Source organism: Armigeres subalbatus, chromosome 3 (assembly GCF_024139115.2).
Source record: "Armigeres subalbatus isolate Guangzhou_Male chromosome 3, GZ_Asu_2, whole genome shotgun sequence".
In the NCBI taxonomy this organism is placed as follows: domain Eukaryota; kingdom Metazoa; phylum Arthropoda; class Insecta; order Diptera; family Culicidae; genus Armigeres; species Armigeres subalbatus.
The window spans coordinates 62,914,616-62,939,438 of record NC_085141.1 but is presented as its reverse complement, the minus strand read 5'-3'; the positions used below and the strand labels follow the sequence as shown (position 1 = coordinate 62,939,438).

General features: G+C 37.2%; 1 protein-coding gene across 3 annotated transcripts in view; it reads left to right on the top strand.

Annotated features, from left to right (window-relative positions):
* The window catches only part of LOC134219249 (microtubule-associated protein Jupiter), a 153,530-nt gene that overhangs the window by 110,362 nt on the left and 18,345 nt on the right, over positions 1–24,823 (top strand). For all 3 annotated transcript variants that reach the window (XM_062697958.1, XM_062697957.1, XM_062697959.1), the window contains exons 3-4: positions 8,524–8,660; positions 14,468–14,503. In XM_062697958.1, coding sequence (XP_062553942.1) covers positions 8,524–8,660; positions 14,468–14,503 — 173 coding nt within the window. The remainder of the gene's footprint in view (positions 1–8,523; positions 8,661–14,467; positions 14,504–24,823) is intronic.

Genomic DNA, 24,823 nt, shown 5'->3' with positions numbered 1-24,823 from the left:
CCCCGAAAGGCAATTACCCCGAAAGGCAGTTACCCCGAAAACATTTAGAATCTATAGTATTCTATTATTATGTTTAACACCAACAGATATCGATCAATCGCAACAGTTTTTAACCAACCAGTTTAACCAACGGTTTTGATTTTTCTTCTAATTAGCTTTAACTGTCATCCCTTTCATTATGACCTGGAAAAGTACTATTCTACGAAATGGAGTAAGAGATCCTTTTTTCCAACAGGATACGTTTTCCCGGTATAAGGCGAACAGTGGAGATGATGCCTTGTTTTAATGAACGAGTTTGCCCGGTATAAGACATGCAGGGTAAATATGTTCTTTTTTTTAATAAACGCGTTTGTCCGGTATAAGGCAGAAAGGGGAGATGGTGACTTCTTTAAATGGACGTGTTTGCCCGAAATAAGGCAGACAGAGGAGATGATGCATTATTTAAATGGAAGGGTTTGCCCGGTACAAGGCACACCGAGGAAATAATGCCTTGTTTAAATGAACGCGTTTGCCTGGTATAAGACAGACAGAGGAGATGATGCCTTCTTTAAAAAGACGCGTTTGCTCGGTATAAGGCAGACAGAAAAGATGATGCCTTCTTTATATGGACGCGTTTGCCCGGTATAAGGCAGACAGAGGAGATGATACCTTCTTTAAATGAACGGGTTTGCCCGGTACAAAGGAATCAAGAGGAAATTATTCCTTGTTTAAATGAACGCGTTTGCCTGGTATAAGCCAGACAGAGAAGATGACGCCTTCTTTAAATGGACGGGTTTGCCCGGTATAAGGCAGACAGAGGAGATGGTGCCTTCTTTAAATAGACGCGTTTGCCCGGTATAAGGCAGACAGAGGAGATGATGCCTTCTTTAAATGGACGGGTTTGCCCGGTATAAGGCAGATAGAGGAGATGACACCACCTTTTAATGAACGTGCTTATACCTCGATAAGGCACACAGAGGAAATACTGCCTTTTTAAAAGGAACGTCTGTTGCATAGAAGGCGAAACGAGATGATGCCTTCTTTAAGTCAACGCAACTTCCCGAAGACAAACAAGATCTCCCTCTCTCTCATTCTCATACACAAACTCTCACTCACTCACTTACTCTGTCTCACTAATTATTACTCATTCACCCACTCTCATTCATTCACCCACTTTTACTCACTTAACCACTCTTACTCACTCGTCCACTTTTACTCATTCATTTACTCTCAATCATGCGCTCTCTCTTTCTCGCTCACTCTTACTCACTCACTCTTACTCGTTTACTCTTACTCGCTCACTCACACACTCACTCTTACTCACTCACTGAATCAATCACTCGCTCTTACTCACCCATTCACCCCCTCGTCGATTTTGAGATTTAGACCACACTTCATCCAGAATCCGTTGCTTTTACTACAGTGACCGAGGAATAACTTCTACCTTGTTGCCCTAGTAGCCATGCTGACGTGGACCGCAATTGGCTCCAACTCTCTGCATTGTGCATGAAAACGTGCTGCATAATCTCCCCGTGCCATTCAGGAATCTTGAAGAGTACCATACGAAGTGGAACGGGATCTTATGGAGTAAAAATACTTAGTTCCATACTACATTAAAACAGTTTCATTTCCAGTTATTGTTCATTCATATGAAATTTGAATAAACTTTTATTGAGTAACATTTTTTTCATTGAAATGAAGTATTATCTTGAAATAATGACTAATTCGGGGTACTGGCTCATTCGGGGTAGTATCCCATTAGGGGTAATGGTATTCGGGGTGATGACTCATTCGGGGTTGTGGCATTCGGGGTAGTGGCCTTCGGAGTAATGGCATTATGGGTAATGGAATTATAGGTAGTGTCGTAGAGTTATTACTGACATACTTAAATTTCTTAAACAATTTCTTTGTACATTCCTCGTAGAATTCCTTCATGATTTTCTCCAGAGATTCCTTCAGAAAATCCTCCAGAAATTACAACGGAGATAAATTCAGAAATTTTTCAAGGCTCTAAGAATTTTCTTCAGATATTCCTTCAGAACTTCCTCCATGACTTCATGGAAATTATTTCAAGAAAATCAAGAAATTGTTTATCGAAATAAATCGAAACCAATTTTTTTTAAACAATTCTAGTAATTACAAGGAAGATGAATGAAATGTTCAATTTGTTGGGTCACGTGCCCAATCGTGCTCCAGCTCCTGAGATCAGTTTGCATTCACACATTCATTATGGTGTTGATTTGTAGCTGTATTTTTTTCCGGAATCTCAGCAATTTGTTAAACTTTTACCGAGATTCGCACAGCCGACCCCCAACACACGTGTTTTTTGCCAAGATTTCTGTCAAAATTGCTGATAATCAGCAAATTATTTGCCGAAAACCAGCTAACAAACGTTATTTTTGCCGGGATATCAGTTTTTATTTTGCTTTCCACATGAAGTTACATATGAGATTAGAAGTTAATCGCCACGCTCATTGATTTGTAGATCTGTAGCCAAGAAGTTTTTGGATGATCTAACATTTAACACGACAAAGCGTGTTAAAGTGACAGGGATAAAATTAAACAAATCTGCTAAGGGTATAATAGCTATTTAATTAATGCTTGATAGGTTGCCTTGGTTCGGCAGATGCAAACGCACTGCATAATGTGATTTTTGTGTTGGCCAAACATCGGCGTGAAATACGAAATTCGGCGGCGTGGAGCCAACCGGCGTATGACGCGCCGCCGACACATTGACCGGCGTCGGCGTACGTCAATGAGTGTCGGCGGCGGCGGCGTGGCGCGGCGGGGCACAGGTCTAGTCCCTGTTACCCTAGAACATGTTAGTAGTCACTTGTCATAAGACGAGTTTGTACAATCCCCTTGAATTCCACCACTTAATTGTATCTTGACAGATACGTATTTCGACCTCAACAGTAAGGCCGTCTTTAGTGTCTCGTACTTGACTCGACTTGAAAGATGCGGCTCTCCGGATCGCTAATCCGACTCATCCATGCTTTCGCTCATCTATAGATTCTACTATCTATAGGAGCACGGTAGAGAGTTAGACATGAGTAACGGAATGCAAGGTGTCTCAGGTGTACACCCGGAAGCGTGATATTTGTGAATAAATAAAATAACTAACAAGTTCAAATAGGTGTTGTTATATGTTATGCTATATTGAAGCTGACTGAAATTGGACGACTCATAACTCACTTGTTATTCTTAACTATTTTTCATATTGAAATGAGCGTGTTAAATTAATATTGTAATTTCCTGTCCTGCCGATAAATCTCGGGTACTTATTCAAAAGGACGTATGTGATTTTGTAAACAAAGATTCAAACGTCGATTTGTCCGATCTGATGGCACTCCCACGCAAACCAACACAATTAACAGGTAGCCGAAGCCTCTCCCTATCTGTCTATGGTGATGGTTTGCGTGGGAGGGCAATCAGATCTGACAAATCGACGTCTGAATCTTTGTTTACAAAATCACATACGTCCTTTTGAATAAGTACCCGAGAAATGGGAAGATATTATTCTATGCATGGGCGTAGCCAGAATTTCGAGCAGGAGGATGGGGGCAACTTGTTTAGATCTCCTGAACCGCACTATTTTCTTCTATGTTCGAAACAGTTTGAAACCAAATTCAAAACTAACAGTAGCTGACCAACTGAGGACAGAAGAGACTATCCGGCATTTCGATGGCTAGCTATTAGGCAACACAACAAAAACTCAAAAACTGCTACATGGACAGTCGTCATAGGCGGTTCTGGACCATACGGTACCAACGTCGTTTCTTCTTGGAATGTTTTGTAGATCCTGGCTTAGCCAGCTTGGCTGGTCGAGAGGGACTATCTTCTTGGCGATTAAAACCTACGGGCAGCAGATTCGTCCGATTATGAACAACGGTATATAACACTATGGGTCTCCGGGCCTTCTATAAAAAGTTTATTTTTGGAACGATCATATAGCCTTTACGTATACTTAGTATACGAGAAAGGCAAAAACATTAGGGGTATTCATGTAGGGTGGTATTTTTAACAAAGCGTATTTGCTAAATGTTTACCACTGCTTTCATGTGAATGCTCCACGCAGTGTACTCTGTATATTGATGTGTAAATGGACAAAATTATCTGTTCTATATTTTCTTATGTCAAAGTATAGCGAAAAGAGAAAATAATTTCATATTGTTTAAACGGTCTGAGACGATTTGTTGCAGCTTATTTGAGAATGAAAAATGGAAGTTTTTAAAATACTTCTCTAGATGCAAGGGGCGCACTGATGAATCTGTGCATGCATGCGACATATATTTTTATACTATTATTTAGCGCTATCCGTACAACCCAAACCGGTACGCACATAGGAACCTGCCGATCCTCGATTATTTAGAACAAGATTCTACGTTTGTTATCTATTTTCCTTGAACATGGTATTTTAAATCGATGTAAACGAATACACATCGAAATTGAAGTGTATCGGCATACAGTCGCGTAAGTCTGATTTCCTTTGAAATTAATACCAGCTCGTAAATATTTGGCTAAATATACCACGTATACAAGAAATACACTGAATACCAAGCGCTACGTGAATACCTATAATACGCATGTTTGTCACACTGGGATAAATGGACGCATATTTGTCACACTAAAAATAGAGATATCTCGGGTACTTTTTCAAAACGGCGTATGTCGCAAATTGTAAACAAACCCGTTTTCAACAGCATATGGTAAAAAATTCATCTAAAAATGTGTATATCTTCAAAGCTACATGAAAATGTGTTATTAAAAATGTAAATCAATTTTTTGCAAAACGGTGTAACATCATTGTTGAAAATATTGCACATACACCGCTTAGCAGAAAATGTACTTTAAAAAGTTTTTTCAAACAACTAAATAGTTTAAAACGTGCGTCTGCTCGTACTTTTTCATCACTGATTTCAAAATTAAGCATGTTGCTTGAATATTCTGATTTTCGTTAAGAAAAACATTTTACGTTGTTTTTCTGCAGCAAATGTTGTTACGTCGTGTTGTAAGTGTTGCAATTTTTTTGTCGCATGAGCGTGAAACGTTTCAACTTGACGCAACATTTCGACGTATCAACAATGCAGCGTACGGAGCAGCGTAACATTTCGACGAAAGTAGCATGACCTCGGTCATGCTGACGTATCAAAACGACGTATGTGATTTATCTGCTGCAGAACGTTGTAACATATATTTTTATCAAAATAACTGGAATGTTCACACGCAGTGCAGATTTCAGAGTCAGTGACGATGAACCTTTTCATAATGTATCGTTGAGGTGTATTCAATTGCAATAATAATGATTAGTTTCTAAATAGGAATAAAAATGAAATCTGAAAACTTCCAAGCTCATTTTCTCAGCTTGATCAAAATGTTACATACGCCGATTTGAAAAAGTTCCCGAGATATAACGATTACACAAAGAGACACATAACACAGCGTGAGGACCGTCCATAAAATATGCCATGATTTTAGGGGCCATCTACAATCTACGTGGATAGTTTAAAATGGTGGCGGGTAGGTATGCACGGTCCTTTTCTAACTTTAAGAATTTATATAGACGGTTGTCCAAAAAGGAGGAGTGGAGGTATTATATTGTCTAATATCGCTCCTCCTATAATGCGAACGGCCTCTTAGGAGAAGGCGATGTGAAACTGTGACATACTTAAAATATTGAAGGCCCGTAAAAACTGATAAAAAGGAACCCTTAAACAAACCCATTTTTTTTCTGAATAAAACTCATAATTATTGTGACATGTTATAGCGATGTGACATATTATAGCTTCCGTTTCTTCGTCGGAGTTTCTTCCTTGGAAACTTGTCCCGGGCAAGGAAACTACGCCACTGTCACTGAAAACCGATTGGTTGACCTCTGGGACCGGTAATAGTACGTTTGTCGGCTCCGCAGACGGAAAACGCTCATTTGTCTCATTTTCGAAATCGAACCCGAGGAAGTCCTCTTCCGATTCTTCGCCACTAGATTGTCCGTATTGTTTCAAATATTCCATTTCCGGTTCCACTTCTGCCGTCAGCGAATAATCACATCCAAGAAATACAATCGTCGCTCGTAGTGTCAAAACAAATACTAACAACAACCACGTCTCAGTAAACGGTGTGACAAATATGCGTACATTTTTCGCTTGGCTAGTGAATTTCGCGGCATAAGTGTCACATTCGGGTTTTGATTGAAAAAAAAGTGGAAAAAAATAGTTATTTTTGGCAATGTTTGAGTAAGGCCCAATGAATATGAATATACTTCGATAGTTTATTGCGTTAAAGTCAATTAAAAAGCGAAATTGGGCGATAATAGCATAAATGCATTTTGAAACTTCAAATGCGTTTTTCTCATTTCCATCGTTTGTAACATGTGACATTTATGCGTCCGACGGCAGAATGTAAGTAAATTCATAATGCCATAAAGAAGATACAACTTAGAGCATCACAAAAAGAGTGGTATATTATTTTAAAAACTATATACCTACATTCAAGAAATGGTGAAAAATATTAAGACCCTTCAAAGAATCTGGTAACAATTAAAAAAATCCACAATACTGAATATAGTTTTAATATTTTTATTAAGTTTCACAATTGAATAAAGGGATTTCAAACAGACTACACACATTTCAAGGAGAATTCTTGAGACCGGAATGTTTAGTGTTTTTTTTAGCTTTTATATGTTATGGATACTGGATTTCCTGGAAATTTTTGGGAATCTTTTGAATTTCAACCACTTATTTTTGAAAATGATTGGCTCGTAAAGTGCAAATGTATAAGGAAATTTATTTCATTACCCGTTCAATCTTTCCTCCACTTAAGGGGGGAGGGCTGTCTGCCCCCTCTGGCTACGCCATTGATTCTATACACTTTTTCGGCATTAGAGCTACATATACATGATCCCTTATTGAAGTTATCTGATCGGATTGCTCATTCCTCTCGGTTAGAGGGTCGACGGTTCCAATAGGATTTGTAATTTTTCATTCATCCATTTTACGGACGTGTGCGTGCCTTCTTTCCACATCGTCACCCAACTGTTTTTGCATGTAACATGTTCCAACATGAAAAAAAAGAGGGCCGCAAATTGAATGTTGAATTACGTATAGTGCGATAGTGGATTGTTAATTGGCTAAATTCGATCAACATTTTGTGTATGATTATGCCAGATGGCTAATAACCGGAATGTAGGCAATTTACTGTAAAAGTAAAATTTCAGCAGTGACTAAGCGAAATTATTCTTTCAATTAAACTATTGTAAACGCATTAAATCAATTGTTTACAATAGTTGTTTGAAATCTTAAAGAATTTGATTGATTCATACCGAAATCTCCAGAATCCGTTTAAAAACGGCCGATTACTCAGGCTCTTACTTCCTGACCTCTTTTCGTGCCGGTAACAAAATTGAAACTTTGGAATGATCCCCCTATCTACCGAAGGACGTAATTCTACGTCAAAAATGAATAATTCGCGTAAAGGCTCATGCAATTAGATATTTAAAATACTAGATTTTCAACCGACCAACACACTATCCTTCCTTCATGCCAGCTCTAGTTAGCACAGCCACCTCCGCTATGTCGGCATCGATTTCTGAAGGGTAAGCGAACTCGATAGCGGTATGTCGTGGCATGAAATCCAAATCCCGATATAGCTCGCGCACTGGAAATCCGTTTGGAATCGCTCAAGCGATAGACATCGTCTACCACCATCCTACGGTGGTTAGAGCATTTCCTTTCGATTCGCACCTCTCCTCCTTTCAGTGTTGTTTTGTTCGCAGTCCATTTAGCAGCGCGCCAGGAAGACCAAAACAAAGTAGTCCAACCAACCGCCTCTAGTGTGAGTCATTCGTGGTGGCCGCCTCATCGAACGAAGAGTCTGTCAGATTTTATTTACTTTTCGCGTCCTTCTTCGTCACCGTCGTTTCCAGATACGGACTTCCACGCTGTACCAAACTAAACCGGGGACTCTCTTTCGTCGCTGGGCCATAATCGCGTTTGTGCCATAATAACTGCTTCAACTCCGGTCCGGATTGCACCCACACATACACTCTCCCCGCTGCAATCGCCATCCATCGCTGTGCAAGTGAAACGACAACGACCTCCGGCAAGGCTTCATTGTAAATAATACCAACGCGATTCTGCCGTCGACGTTGTCCTCGTGAACTAGTCCTAGATTTGTGCTTCTCGCCGCTGCTGTCGCAAAGCTTCAGTTCAGTTTGTGCTTCTCAGCTGGTCAAATCGCGTACCGCGCTCGTTTAGTCATTCGTCCAGTCGACCATCTCTCAGCTGCCTCGTTTTCGATTTGTAGTTTCCTCGTTTTATTGCATTGCAATTTTTTTGTGGAAAGAACAGTGAAAATTCAGGTCAAGCAAGAGAACCTTGGATAGTTTATCGAATAAAAATCTAAAAGTGTTTCGTACAACTCCGTTCCAGTTATTTATTTAGTAAGCGGCTTCCTTTTGATCGTCAACTAGAATATCATCGCCACCATTGTTTAAAAAAAATTGAAGTGTTGCTAATATTCGATTTTTTTGTGGCTTATCATTTGCAGAGTCCTGAAGCCTCCAGGCGGTGGAAGCAGTGATCTGTTCGGTACCGACGCCCAACCCCAAACACCACGCAGTATGAACAAGAACCGAATGCAGTCGAACATCTTCGCTGCCCCGGAAGCGCAGAAGGCAGGAAATGGTAAGTTATGCGTTGGATGATGACTCATTGCTAGATAAGTGTTTTTCTGTTGTTTTTGAGTGATTAGTTTGATTGATTTTGTTTTGTGAATTGTGTTTGAAGTGTTTAACTAGTGCAGATCAACGTCACTTATGTAGGGGACACCATCAATTTGGTTCTATTATTTCATTATAGGGAGTTTTGAGGCCAAATTAGAAATTATCTAATGATGAATTTGGGGAAAAAGAAATAACTGTGAATCCACGACACAATCGAAGAAAAATCAGGCTAAAATTGTGGAAATTCAGGTTGTAAGTTTGTTTTTGCCTTTCTAATACATCAAGGTATAATGAAAAGATTATATATTCACTTCAAAAACGATTATGTGATAGAAGGCCCTGAGACACATAGTGTTATATATCGATCGTCTCAGCTCGACGAATTGAGATGATGTATGGTTTATAAATGTAGGCAAAATAAAACTTATGTTTTAGGCAATTATCTTGAACCGATTTGCATGCAACAAGTTGCATTCAATGGGTAATAGTTTCCCATTGTTTTCTATTGCAAATTACCCAAATTGGACTATGAGATCAAGATTTATGGCCAAAATTTGATTGTCATACGGAAAACACGCTAAGAAAATCTCATTTGAATTTTTTAGTAAGTCTAAGGAACCAACTGCAATAGGTGGATCAATCAGGGTTTTTTACTCTTCTGTTTGTGCACAAAAAAACTAGCATTGTCTGTGTTCTGTGGTTAAATTATCCCCAAATTGAAATTGCAATCACTTTTTTTATTATTTGACCAATTTCCGATTGTTTGGGCTTTTCGAAAGATAACTTAATCATCTTTTAGAACGTTAATCAATATCGGCCGTAGTTGGACGGGTACTTTGCGGGGTGCGGAGTTTGTAGATTTTTCAATCTTATGTTACTTGTATATTTGAAAATCCTGATCATTTTAAACTGTATCTCTTCAAGACAGTTGTGCAGGAAGGCGTTCAACAAAGTTCAACATAATTCAACATAAGACATTGATTAGTTTAGAATTTGACCGCTAGATAGTGGCATTTTGTACTACGCAAAAAATAAAATATAATGAAATCTCGCTTAACTTTTCAAAAGGTCCTAAGTAACATTTTTTTCATGAATTAATTTGAGTAGCGCAATCAAAAGCTTTCATGTTGTTCTGTCGATTGCGCTATTCAAATTAATTCATGAAAAAAATGTTACTTAGGACCTTTTGAAAAGTTAAGCGAGAAATATTCTGCAATGTAAATATTTTAATCGCAAAAAAAATCGTATTACAGTCGCCTCTCCACATCTCGATATTGAAGGGACCATCAAGATAGGGAGAGATCGAAAAATGAAAGGAAAAATTAAATGGGTACTAGACAACAAAACAAATGATGATGTTGATGTTTTTGTAATTGTCCAAAGATGGTCCAGTAGCCTAAAAATTTGAACATATTGACATAGGGAGAGTGAATCCTGAACAAAATATGATCAGAACACATCGAGATAGAGAGATATCGAGATAGGGAGGTTATCGAGATGTACAAACCCCAAATGTATGTAGATTGAAGGGACTGAGGAAACCATCGACATAGGGAGAGATATTGATATATAGAACATCGAGATGTAGAGATTCGACTGTAGTATATGTCTTTAGCTAAGTTCCTCAGGTGAGAATGGACTGTTTTGTGACGAAGGAAGTAATTAAGAATTTTACAACTAAGTGGCGGTAGTTCAACAGCCATCTTACAGCCCAAATGTTTTTAAATAACGCTACTCTAATACTAAAGGGTACGGGCTCTCAATGGTTGAAACCGGCTTCGAAATAACCAGAAAGTAGAACTCTGGAACCTGCATCTGAAACTGGCAAAGAAGAATTCGGAACTGTTTGATTTATTTCTTAAGAAGGTGAAGCGGGCAGAAGAGTGTGAATTCAATTCAAACGAATTCAAGCCTCTGTGGAGAAAATTACACGAATAAAGTTAAAATGGTTGTTTAAAAGCGAGTGTTCGGAGTATGAGTCACGTTCGGCATTTGAGCCAAAAAAGTACGGTGTACTTCGTAGATTGGACATTGGTCATGTTTTTCTTAAGAAAATTATTTTGAGATTTTTAGTAGAATGTCTTCACTTGTCACAAGACGAGTTTGTACCTTCCCATTTAATTCCACCACTTGATTGTACCTTGACAGATACGAATTTCGACCCCAACAGTAAGGTCGTCTTCAGTGTCTCGTACTTGACTCGACAAAATCCGGTCATTTTTCCGAGGGAATTCCAAAGAACTTCCATGAAAATTTCAAAAAATATCGGTTGTACATTTCTAACAACTTCTTGTAAAAATTAAAAGGAATTTCCATTTCCTGTGGATCTTTCCTAGAATTTTTCGTGGGAATTCCAAAGAATTGGCCGCTGAAATCCAAATGTTTCAAATAAATATTTGAACGGGGAAGTTGTTTGGGTGAATATGCCATTTGACCGCCCAAACCATTAGATCAAAAGTTATTTGGCCGAAATGGACATACGGCCGAGCAGATCAAAGTCATTTGTTCGAATAGGATATTTGGTCAAAAATCGAGTCGACATTTTTGGTCATATGACCCTAAATGGCTCTTTCTGCCGAACGACCATTTCGCCCTGTTTCGACGGGAATTAAAGTTCGACTGGGAACGGATTTTGGACCGGACAGTTAGAACGTGGCACTGAGTTAGAGCTCTGGTTAAAGTCTAATTATCGCGATTTATTACTATCCAGACAGACGTGTAGGTACGTCATTCAACCACACTTCGGCATGAAATACCCGGGAATCCACAGAACAATCTGCGCGCGCTTGATTGATTCGTAACTAAACTTTATTATTATTATCTCTCGGAAAATGTAGTGCATGGGGAACAACAAAACCAATACAATGCACAGAGAGTGGAGAATATTACATAAAGATTGTGAATGACTATTATGGGTTTTTAGGACAGTTAGACTGGTTCAATTATGTTCGAACACGGCCGAACGACATTTTCGGCCAAATGACCTGTAAGAGCAAACAACTTTGTCACTTTTGGCGAAATGAAATTCGGCTAGCTAATTTCGACGTATTATTCGGCCAAGTGGCATTAAAAAAGGCTGAAATTTGTTGGCCGAACAAACTAAACTGAAAATGTCATAAAACCAAAATGGGCATACGGCCGAAAATGTTGTTTGGCCAAACTAATCATATGGCCGAATCGGGCATTTGACCGAAAATGCCGTTTGGCTGAAATGGTCCCTTGGCGACTTTGCTTAAGACTGTGGTTTGGCCAAAAAAAGTCGTTTGGCCGAAATGATCTTTGGGTCAAAATCATTGAGGAAGGATTTTTGGTCATGTTACCTGTTCAGCAAATGACATTTTCGGTCTCATGACTCGTTCAGCCAAATGCTATTTTCGTTCAACGACTTTTTTGGCCAAAGGATCACGTCACACTACATTATCGGCCTGATGACCTATTCGGTCAAACGACCTGTTAGAGCTGTTCGGCCGAATATAGCTCCCGAATCTAGAAATCCCAGCAAACATGGGACAAATATGCGTATGACGGCAGTATAGCGCTACAGTTTTTCTTCATAGTGGCAGTTAACTTGTCGGAGCGCGATTGGTGGTCATATGGCTACAGCTTCTGTTCTGTTTCATATGATTTGTATCTTTCCCTATTCTTCTTATTTTCGAACAATCGCTAGAGCTGGAAATGAAGTCCATACCGGTTCCATCTTCTATCGTATGCCTTTAACTTAATTATTCTAACATTCTATTAGAATTGAAAATAAACGGAAAAGTTCGTTTCTGCATCCAATAAGAGAATACATATAGGGGAACTGTTCCGATCTCAATCTCACTGTACATATATCCATCTCATCGCTAAACAAAGAAATACAGCACCAAATTCGTCGCTTCTTTTCGTCAACATGCGTGCTCACTGCTGAAAAAAATCACAAAAATAATAAACAAACCAAATTCCTTTCCATTTCTTTGTTTTTGATGGGATGGAAATAGGAGCTATGAGATGAAGTGGCGAACCGTTCCCCTATAATCAATCAAAGATCATTTTGTAATCTTGGTTCGGTCATTTAAGGGGTGTTCATAAATCACGTAACGCTGTAGAGGGAGGGATGGGGTCAGGCCGAGCGTTTGCTGGCGCCGTATTTTTCATTATTGAAAAATCTAGAGCTCTCGGATTAATATCTGGGGTTGCTAGGCTGAGTTGAGGGAGTTTGAATTATTCTCGAGTTTCCTCAGTTACCCGATGGAAGCCTCTCTCGTATGTACATTTTTTTTCTCTCTTTCTTGACAATAGTGGAACATTTTTAATTCTGATAGGACGGTAGGCTCGCCACAGGTACTACGAGAATAGCTTGTTGACTACAATCGTAGTGTCCTAGGAGTTATATTGTCACGTACGACCTACATCAGACCGAATGTTGCTTTCTGTTAGTTGACCAATTTAGTAGACGTGCCCGAGACCACTTCACCCATTGTGGCTTTTCCTGTAAGACTTTCATGCTTTCAATGTTATCCTATTGCTGAGTTGCAGGAAAAACTCCAAAGCGATCCCTACTCCCAGGAATTACGCAAATTTATGAAAAAATGAAAGTGTTTGAATGTAAAGTAGTGATAAGGAATCAAGTTTAATGTATACTAATGTGATCAGCAAACATCCTTCGAATCGCGGGACGCCTATGTGGATTACGTCACTGACTGGCTTAAAAGTGAATATGTACCATAAAAATGCATTCCGCTTAGCTTTTGGTCTAAATTAAATAAATTGATATAATTTAAAAAAATTAAGTTTAAAAATGCATTCTGGTCACATTAATGTAAACAAAATACGTTCTGTAATCAGCCAGCTTTGATTAGTGCCTTTATAGCTATAAAAACTTGAATTAATTCCACAACGCAAACGAACAACTCAAATGTTCCAGTTTTTTGTAATCAAGCGTGGTTTATAAGGGTACAGGAACCTAATCCTAAGTACAGTAACCTTACCTTCCTCACTGGTGATAAAAAGTGTTGTAATGATTATTTCAACTCTAGTGTAGCTCGTTCGATGGGCCATTTATTTGGAAACAATGTATGAATCGGCATTCCTTGAAGCCATCTGCAAATAGTCTACAATGGAGCCAGTCATACCTACAAGAGATAACGAAATTCCCAGATGTTGACGGTGCAATCACACTGAGTCGGGTTCCTTGTGTGCACAAGAGTGTAATTTAAGCAATCTACCTTCACCACGCACGTGGTGTTTATTTACCGATACACATCAGGTAGAATCATCTACCTGTTTGTGTTTGCCTTTTTGAAAATGCAACCCACTCCGTATCTTCGACGATTCGTCATGCTGGAATTGCTCCGGTCGCAATTGGTTTTTGTTTGTTTTCAAACGATTCGGATGTTATTCATGATTTTGAAGTACATATAGATTATATTGCAACCTCATTGGTGACGTTGATCTGCGTTCAAATTTTAGTTTTAGAATAATTTATTTTTGATTTTTTAACTACTAAACTCTTGCTATATGTATTATATGGGTGTAATGATTTTTTTCACACTTTAGTTTGATAGCCCAGTAAAACCGAGAATATTTATATCCGCGAAAAAAAAAAAACGATCGTCATGGATACCCATTATAATACATATCGTAAAAAGTAATATACCATCATTATATGTTCACCATCGTTTAAGACAATTCGCTCACTGTATATTTCTCCCATATCTCTATTCTTATTATCCCCCCGGAATTCAATTTTGGATCACTTCGATTATCGTTAAAAAACGAAACCCTAAGTATTTCGGCAAGGCGTTCACAGATACTATTTTCTTGGTACATTCTTTTATGGAACTGCTGTTGATGCTGTAGTTGTTGTTGATGTTCCCCCAAATTCTAGTTTTATTTACTAAATAGTCTTTTAATCTATCTTGATAGTCTTCATTTAAACGATACATCCGTTCATATCTTAGGAAACCAAAATTAACCTAATTTCATGTTGCATTAGTGTTTCGTTTTTATTTCCCGTTGCATCTCACTGTTCTTCTGAATTGTTCGCTGTTACCCTCTCATTTAGCTTCGGCGTAAAAGGTTGATCGTAGCCCCTAACAAAAGTAAAAGTTTATCAGAGGAAAAAAATCTTAAATGTCTGTTTCCTCACTAGAGATATCTACCATGTTCCCATTATCTGTTTTTAATTTGTGAGAATAATTTCCATAGTCGTCGCTGTCGCGCTCGCCATTCCAAGCTCAAGATTCGTAGATGGGGGACGCCGATTGGGGCCCCAGGTTGAACCCATAATTGATCGGTCGCTTACACAGACAGTTCGCACATAGTGCAAGTAGTAATTTGGCTTTGGCATTGTTTGTATGCTTTGCTTATTGTTGCTTACATATATACGAAAAAGGGTATGCTTTCATGCCATTCAGCTGAGACTGCTATTGTGCGGTAAATTAGCTGTACTTTTGTCAAATTATCATATCTCTTTCCATGTGCTTGTTGATGTCGTAGTCGCCGCGAGATCCGAAACTTATAATAGAATACCCAACAAAATAAGCTGCGCTGTTTTAGATAATATCTGCGCTGGTGAACGCCCACATGACAGTGAGTGAGGGCTGTATCATTTGTATTCAAATAAGGCGAAGGAATTCGTTTTCCGTGTGCCGTTTAATGTGAGCTACTTACTTATGGTTCCTTATTATTAGATTTCATGGTTCCAGTTTTATTTCGGTCGTCACCGCATTTCATGTGAGATTTCTGTATCTTCGTGCTTTTCATTTCATTTTTTTTTATTTTCAATTTTTTTTTCGCAACTATCACCAGAAGAAGTGGTTTTTATTTTAATTACGGCATTTTTTCAAAAGTTAAAATGAAGAAAGTTAAAAAATGAGGTTAGCGATATTTTTCTTGTCCTTGCTAAGCAATATCACTTTGGAGATTATCTGCCACAAATATGATTTGAGTTACTCAAATCTCAAATACTCCAAAATTATGAAAAATATCATTCAATTTAGAAGAATAGCCCAATTAAAATAACAACTTCGGTGGAAGTTCAACACAATTGCCCGGGAGCAATCTTTTGAAACTTTTGTTGAATTTCCCGTGGCAATGCTAATGACGTTATCGTGGTTGTGGAAATTCGGATGAATTTTTCGTTATTTTCATCATTAGAAAGAATGAACATTTGGGGGATATTTGGGGGACATACTGTGAAAACCTGAAAAAAAAATTCAGTTCAAATTCGAATGAATTTGTTGTGGAAATTGGGATGACTATCTCGAGGGAAGTTGGATTAAATCATCGAAGAAATTCGAATGATTATGATGGGAATTCGGAAGTATTTTCTGTGAAAGCTCATTTTCGGTGAAAATTCGAATTTATCCCTTGTGGACATTCAAATGAATTTCCTGTGAAAATTTAGATGAATTTCCTGTGGAAATTCTGATGAAATTTTTGTGGAAATGTATTTTTCCTAGCAATTTTTTATTACTTTATCGTGGAAATTCGAATGTTTTTTTCTTGAAAATTGGAATGAATGATATTCAGACATTCGGATGAATCTTTGGTGAAAATTTGAATAAATTAAGGTGGAAATTTGGAAGGATTCTCTGTGGAAGTTCATTTTCGGTAAAAACTCGAATTTATTTATTGTCGAAATTCGTTTGAGTTTCCTATGGAAATCCGGATGAATATTCTATGGAAATTCAAATGAATTTACTGTAAAAATCCTGAAAAAAATGTCTGACAACATGGTAAAAATTTCTGTGATGATATGAAAGAATTTATTGTGGAAGTTCATTTCCAGTGTAAACTTGAAATTCGGGTATGTTTCCTATGTCAATTCTTATGATTGTCTTGTGAAATTAGGATAAATTTTGTATGAAAATAAGAATGAATTTCTTATGAAAATTCGGATGAATTACCTAACTGTGGAAATTTGTATAAATTTTCCTTGACAAGTTTGATAATTTTGTTTTGGAAATTCGGATGTTTCTGCCTTCCCCGTACAACAAAGTTCATTTCACTTCGAAAACGAGCTTTTTATAGAAGCCATAGTGTGACCCATAGTGTTATATACCAATCGACTCAGCTCGAAGAGCTGAACAAATGTCTGTCTGTCCGTGTGTATGTATGTGTGTATGTGTGTGCACAAAAGCTATGAAAAACATTAGACAACTTTTCATATAGCACTCCTCAACCGATTTTCTCGCAACAAGTTTCATTCGACAGGGGACAAAGTCTTGTTGATCACTATTGAATTTTATTACGATCGACCGTTGCGTTTGAAAGTTATAAAGAAAATGGTGCATCGAACCATATTAACGCCATATAAGGTTGGCGTCTTGGCTAAATACGAAAAAGGCAGTATCACCACTCGGTGAATTCAGTTGGGTTTTTTTTGTGGAATTTCGGGTGAGTTGGAAATTTGAATGAATATCCTGTGGAACGTTGGATTAATCTCTCGTGGAAATTTGGATGAAATTTCTGTGTAAATTCTAATGATTCTCTTGTGGAAATTTGGATGAACTTCCTGTGGAGATTGGGATGAGTTTTCGGTGAAAGTTTTGATGAATTTCTTGTCAAAATTTGAATGAATTTCTTATTGAACTGTGTAAATTCGGATTAATTATCTGTGGAATTTTGGATGAATTTTCCGTGGCAATTGTTATGCCTGTCCCTTGAAAATTCGGATGAATTTTTCGTGAATATCTGAATGAATTTTTCGTGAAAATTGATTGAATGTCCTTTGACAATTTGCATAATTTTTTGGAGAGTATTTGGATGAATTATGGTAACCATATTTTTTTAAGATTTGGAAGAATTTGCTTTGGATAATGGAAACAATTCCTATGAAGATTTAATTTTGATGTAATGGAATTTTTTTTTGAAATTCTGGAAAATTTATTGTGGACATTTTAATGATTTTTGTCTTTCTTGTACCGAAAGGCTATCATTTCACTTCGAAAACATTTTTTTTTATAGAAGCTGAACAGCTGAACAAATGTCTGTCTATCCATGTGTATGTATGTGTGTGTGTATGTGGTTGTACAAAAGATTAGACAACTTTTCATATAGTAATCCTCAACCGAATTTGATAACGATTGGCTGTTGCGTTTAAAAGTTATAAAGAAAATGGCACATCGAACCATATTAGCACCATATAAGGTTGGTGTCTTGGCTAAATGCGAGAAAGGCAGTATCACAACTTGATGAATTAAGTTGGGTTTTTCTTATAAACTCGGATGCATTATTTTGGGTGAATTTCTCTAAGAAATTCGGATGATTTACCTACATAAGTTCCGAGCAAAGCTTGAACTTAAATTGATATCTTTTTGGTCGTTTTAACGGGTAAAATAACATCAATGAAAGCAAATCGAAGACTAACTTTAATATTGGTTCCGATAGCAAAATAAGTAGGGGAGTGCCGAACACATAAGCCATTTAGCGAAAAACTCTCTAATTATCTGGATTAAGTTTATTTGTATACCATATACACCAAATATGATCATTATTGATTCATATACACTTGATCATTAGAACACATTTTTCGAGGATTTCAGAAATTCAGTTCAGAAAAGTGTCCCCAAGTACCGGACACTATTGCATCATGTTCAAATATGACCAAGTTCTGATTACATGAGTAAAGACATCGTTTGGAATGGTAATATTTTTCATTTGCTTCAATTTGTAGATGTTAAAATGTATAAGTAGAGCTTATTTAACTCTCCAGCTATGATTCTTACATCCTACTTCAAATTCCCACCTTTTTCAATTACATCTTTAGTTTTGGTTTCTCGCATATTTCTGTGGCTTTCTGATACCTTAGCAAGGAAAAATAATTGAATTGAAGTAAGTTGAATAAAACAGATGTAAAGAATGGCTATTTGGTCACATGAAATCTGTGTCTCTGACCCGGGGGACAGCTACCGGATACAAAAATGAATTGTTTATCACAGTTACGTTATATATCTAACAAAACATGATCGTTCTTTAAAATGTGGCTTATATTGACCATCTTCACATAATCAGAATGCATTCGATTGCTTGAGGGTCTGAATTCGAGTCCCATCGAAGGGAAAGTGGTTACCTCCAATAAATTTTTAAAATCAAAATCTTCCACATAATGTATATATTTACATCTGAGTTTTCAGAACATTGTAAATTAATGTCAAAGTTTGATTGAACTGATTTTAATATTGATGATTCAATCCTTCTAAAGTTAGGCGAAACGATTTCAATTTGATGTCAAGATCAAAATATGTTTTCTATATGCTCTCATTGGGGCTCTCCTTAGCCGTGAGGAAAGACGCGCGGCTACTAAGCAAAACCATGCTGAGGGTGGCTGGGTTCGATTCTCGGTGCCGGTCTAGGCTATTTTAGGATTGGAAATTATCTCGACTTTCCTGGGCATAAGAGTATTATCTTGTTAGCCTCATGATATACGAATGCAAAAATGGTAACCTGGCTTAGAAACCTCGCAGTTAATAACTGTGGAAGTGCTTAATGAACACTAAACTGCGAGGCGGCTCTGTCCCAGTGTGGAGATGTATTGCCAATAAGAAGAAGAAGAAGATATGCTCTCATTATGTTTTCAGACTTTGCTCCGGTACATATATGGTACCCATCAACACATGCATGGACCGGGACCTACGGCTTCACTTTCTGTCCGAGGGAAGGTGTGACCAGCCATTTTTCGTCTTAGAAAATTCCAACGGTGCCGATTGGGATTGAACCCAGCCCCGCTGGGGTGAGTAGTAGCACATAACATAAGTGGATCTTCGAACAAAAATCCAATCCAAAAGTTGACCCCCTTTTAATGAGCCAAAACTGTTATAATTGGGAACGGGAACATCGTTCTGTCATTTTCAAGTGTAAACAAATACCATATGATCAGAAAATTATAACACTTTTTTCCAAGACTACAAAGCGCAAGATCTGTAGCCGAATAATAATGATATTTATTTTTCTATCATCAATTTTTTACATTGTTTTTAAAAATGACGGATTGCATCCAAAAGAAGGTCTCTCCTATGCTGTTACTAACCAATTTATATTTGATGAAATCTAAATTGATTTATTTGTAGAGTAAACTTCTATGTTCTGGCGATTTTTGATGAAATGTTCGTCTTTTATCCATTTTAACTTGTTTATCATACGAAAATAAAATTTCTCTGAAATTGATATAATATTTTTGAGTCAGCATGGTAAAAATGTAGATTTTATTCAACATGTGTAGAAAAGTATATTCCTTAGAACTGTTCTACATTAGGAACGAAGCTTTATATACGCAGTCTTCGGTTTTTTCGAGAATGCAGAAGAGCATCGCGACTGTGAGGTGTTTCCAATTTGGATAACATATAAAATTAAAATGTGATGATTCAACATTGAAATCAAGATAATATTTATCATGCCATGAAGCACGTAATCTGAATAGGTTATTACGATGTACGATATTAATGTTATCTCTTTTCATGGCATTCTTTTCATTATTAGAACATTGCTTTTGGGTTGATAGTATTCCGAATATTCTTTACCAAAAGTAGAGCAACTTCAACGACATGTAAAAAGGAAACAGAAAACATCAAAACAGTGAATTGAACATTTAACTGAGGGTAAATCTAGGTGAGGCATCACCTTTTTAAAAATCGATATTTCTTCAAAATAATCCGATAAATGAAACTCTACTTGTTGTTATTGATAGTTTAAGGAAACTTAGTGTAGAAAACTTTTGAAAGACAAAAAGTCGGTTACATACATGTTAGAAAAAAAAGTCAAATTCGGGTGCAATGCCACACCACTGGGAGAGACGCCACAAATGGGAAATTTTTGAGAAATGCGGTTAATAAATATGCTCATTACAATGAATGAGCCTTTGATATGCTTTTCGAATAAAAACATAATATTTCAACCAAACACCAAACAAATTCATCGTTTACTGCTTAACAGCCCAAGCGCGGCGTAAGAATGCATTTTATTCGAGTTTGTCGAATCAATATCAATACAATATTAAATCAGTTACATACCTTTAACTCCTTTCTTTTCTACTTTAATATTGTTTACCCCAATCTCCAATTAATTAAAAAAAAATAATTTCAGCTCCTAAACACCCAACGCCACTAGGGAAAATCTTTTGTATAATTCCAACGCAAATCGTATTCAGATATACAATATAAGTCGCGTGACCCCTTGTTAGATCAAATACTGTTATACTATCTTCTGACGTTTCGATGTTCCGTATAACAAATAAAAAGTGTTATAAGGGTACAACATTTGCTACCGGAGTTACACATATGTTATGTGGTAGTAGTCTCACTTTTACCACTCAACCACCGGCGCACGCCGTCTTCTTTCCTGAATAATGTTGGCCAATTCCCTGTGAAAAATTGAAGGTGAAATCGTTTGAGTTCGGATTCGTTCGGAGTTTAATTCGTTTGAGTTTTTCGTGGAAATTAGAATGATTTTTCCATGAAAGAATTTCTCGTGGAAGTTGACAAAAATAACTCGTAGAAGTGTAGAAGATTTTTCGGTGGAAATTTCGAATATTCTCCTGAAAAGAATTATAATGGAAGAATTGCTTCATAGCCTCAATAGGTTTAAAAAGTCCATCCCGGGACATAAAATCCTGGGATTTCCAAAATAAGCCAAAATTGACATCTACCAACAGCGAGTCTTTCAAATTCTTCTTTCAAAAGAGAATCTTTTTTCGGAATATGTAGTTTGTAGTAAAAACATCTTTCCCCCATGCCTTTATTCTCAAGAGCAAACCGAAAAGATAATAAAAATCTTGCCTATATAGGGGAAAATACATATTCTTGGCAGTCTAAGACATTCGCCAAATTGAATGATAAAAATAATGAATAATTACACTAAAATACAGGCACAGTTTAACTGGTATACATTTGCATTTACATTAGCATTCTTTGATGACTGGTGTTCACTAAATATAGCAGCTTTTACCACAAGCTCAGTAAATTTAATATAAAGTAACAGGTCAACGTTTCTTCTGTTGGCATAGCAATTTCTATTATCAACAATGAGTTTGCTTCCTTTAGCAACTTGACATAGAAGTAGAAAACTGGTAATGTATTGGTGCCGAATGCTGGTTGTTTATATCCTCCAGTAATAAAATTCATTCATATTAATCGGCCGCACGCTCATCTCGCTTCACTCAATTTTGGAACAAACTTTATTATTTATCAAAACTGGCTTAAAACAAAACATGAATTTTTAACCTTGGCATCAATTTTATGTCATGTAGACAGATAGGCAATAGCATTCAAACACATTGTAAAACAAATTTAACCCTTATGCGGCCAACAAAAAACAGACGTGAATGGCAGATAGGGTACTAGTGTATTCAGATATTGACATTTTCATAACTTTTACCATTTTCAACCTGTTTGAATAATGTTGGCCATTTTGGAGAAGGGAACTTATATGCTTTTTGTCCGCTGCCAAGATTTACATATTTTGTCTTTTGTAATGCCTTAGAATCGTAAGCAAAAGTCTATCAACCAGTTTCAAATATACAACTTGCTCTTTGCGGTCCTTACATGATATGTTTGTTTCATCAAAAAAAATCATGGTGGTTGTGTACAAGACACAATCGCTCGACGTAAACTACGTAAAACCAAATCTATACACATAAGAATGAATTTTTGTCTGTCTGCCCTTATAGATTAGGAAAGGGCATGAACATTTCTCGCTTAACTTTTCAAAAGGGCCTAAGTAAAATTTTTTTTCATGAATTGATTTGAATAGCGCAATCAACTGAACAACATGAGAGCTATTGATTGCAGCATTCAAATTAATTCATGAAAAAAATGTTACTTAGGTCTTTTTGAAAAGTTAAGCGAGATTTGTATGTAGAGGTTTTAGGAAACGATAAAGATTCTTATGATGGTATTAGACCCCTCCTCTTCTGGAGGGGGGACTCCCATACAAATGAAGTACAAATTTCTGCTTTAATCGAAAATTAATCTAAAAAATGGAATCTAAATTTCCAAATTTCGTCTATTGTTAACCGTCTTTTAAATAACGTAAAAAATATATAATTCTCGGGTACTTATTCAAAAGGACGTATGTGATTTTGTAAACAAAGAACGTCGATTTCCCCCCTCTGATGGCACACCCACGCAAACCATCATCTCCGACAGGGTGGGAGGGCTTCGGCTACCTGTTGGTGGTGTTGGTTTGCGTGGGAGTTCCATCAGATTAGACAAATCGACGTATGAATCTTTGTTTACAAAATCACATACGTCCTTTTGAATAAGTACCCGAGAATTAATCAATTTTAGGTGAAACGAAGCTCGTCGGTTCCACCTCGTAAGTCTTCATATATTGAATAATGGGCACTACTGTCCTATCTAGCCGCTGGAGCCACCCCATTCTTACGCACACAGTTGAATAATAGATAATACCCTAAAAGTAGGCAATTATTTATGGTTGAAATGCGCTATGTAGGAACGGGAATGGTTATGATTTTTTTGATGAGCTTGGAAAGTATTGAAGGTGCAAAAGGAAAACTGTCCTGTCAGTCACATAACGGTTAACATACTACGGTGTTACTATCACTTTTGATATAATTCATGGCCTGCGTAAAAAATCTGAAGCATTTGTATTTGACCATTTTTTTTAAATAAGTGCCATCGCCGGATATTTTGTTGGTATTTTTGATAAAATCAACTCACATAAAATTGTGCGTGGTATCTTTTTAGCGTGTGTTTGATATGCTCACAAACACATTCTCTCGCTCTATTCCGAAGTGTGCTGCTGTCAAAGAAAACGAACAGTCCCAATTTTATTTAGTGAAACATAAAGCAAATATTGCATAAATTTGCTCTTTGTGGTGATAATCAAGTGGTGATAAAGTGTAAAAAGTAGTTTACGTACTTAATTTGCCATGTCATACGCAATAAAGAGGAGAAATAGGCGCACTGCACTGCTTTCTTTGGCAATGCAATAATGTCAAGGATTTCGTAGGTGCAAATTTGTTTCGGTGATTAACACATCAAATCTTGCTACTTTTCCACAAACAACTTATTCAAATGAAAGCTTAGACTTGAAATTGTGTGATTGAATCAAAATTATGTTCATAAATAGTGTATGTTTGCTGGAAAACGCAAATATTGTTGAGGGTGCCAACAACTATCGCACCCTGCCAATGCCGTATTCTACCCTACTTGATCAAGGACGGAAATCTTCGTTTTACTATCAGTTACATCGATGCTCAGTAGGAAGCTTCGTCATTGATTCGTGTTTGTTTTGATCAGACGCTCGGCAATGCAGGCACGAACATCTCGCAGCATGCTGTCAAACTTCCATACCAAATTTACCACACGATCCTCAATAGCCGATTGATAATCGAGCGTAAAAATTGAATATCTACCGGGGCTGAAATGAATTTTTTGAATTGCGGTTGATTTGCACCGATAAATGATGATTATTTTACTTTATGTACTAAACAGATGCATGCATTTTAGGAATCTGACTTCAAAACGTTGATATTCATATTTTGAGATTTCAAATTTAATATCAATGTGCCAAGCTGAAGATTCATTTTGACACCGCACAAAACAACGCTGACACCAATAGTCGACGCTTGCTGCTGTTCGTGCACATGCCGTCCTATTCATTCGCATTTTCAAATTCTGGAAGGACTAGCAACTTGATTGTGTGTTGGATGTCAGCTGTTTAAGTGTAGTTGAAATGACTTTTTCTGTCCCTGTACTTGATGAATTTCCTTTCTCGTTTCGTCACTTTTACGCCTTACTCAATTACAAAAATTGTATGACCGCAACGGGATATGAACCTGAAACATCAACAAAACAACATCGACTGCATGTAGGAATTAGGTTGTTGTTCCTGAGTTGAGCTAAGACATCTCACTGTCCCTTTTTGAAACCATTTGCCTGTCAAAAAGGTCGATTTTTATTGGGCGATCTTTAACGAGATCTTTTACGTTGGTCCCACGGCATACAAAAAACAAGGCAGGCTCATCACGTATGTTTATCAGTTTGAATGTAAACATGTGACGTCACTGCTATCTTCGCACAAGCTGGACCGAGACGATGCTATACGGTCGCAGCATGCTTACTTTTGTACTCCAATATGTGGCGATTAAGTATGCGTCACATTCGAAGTGTCATTTTTCTA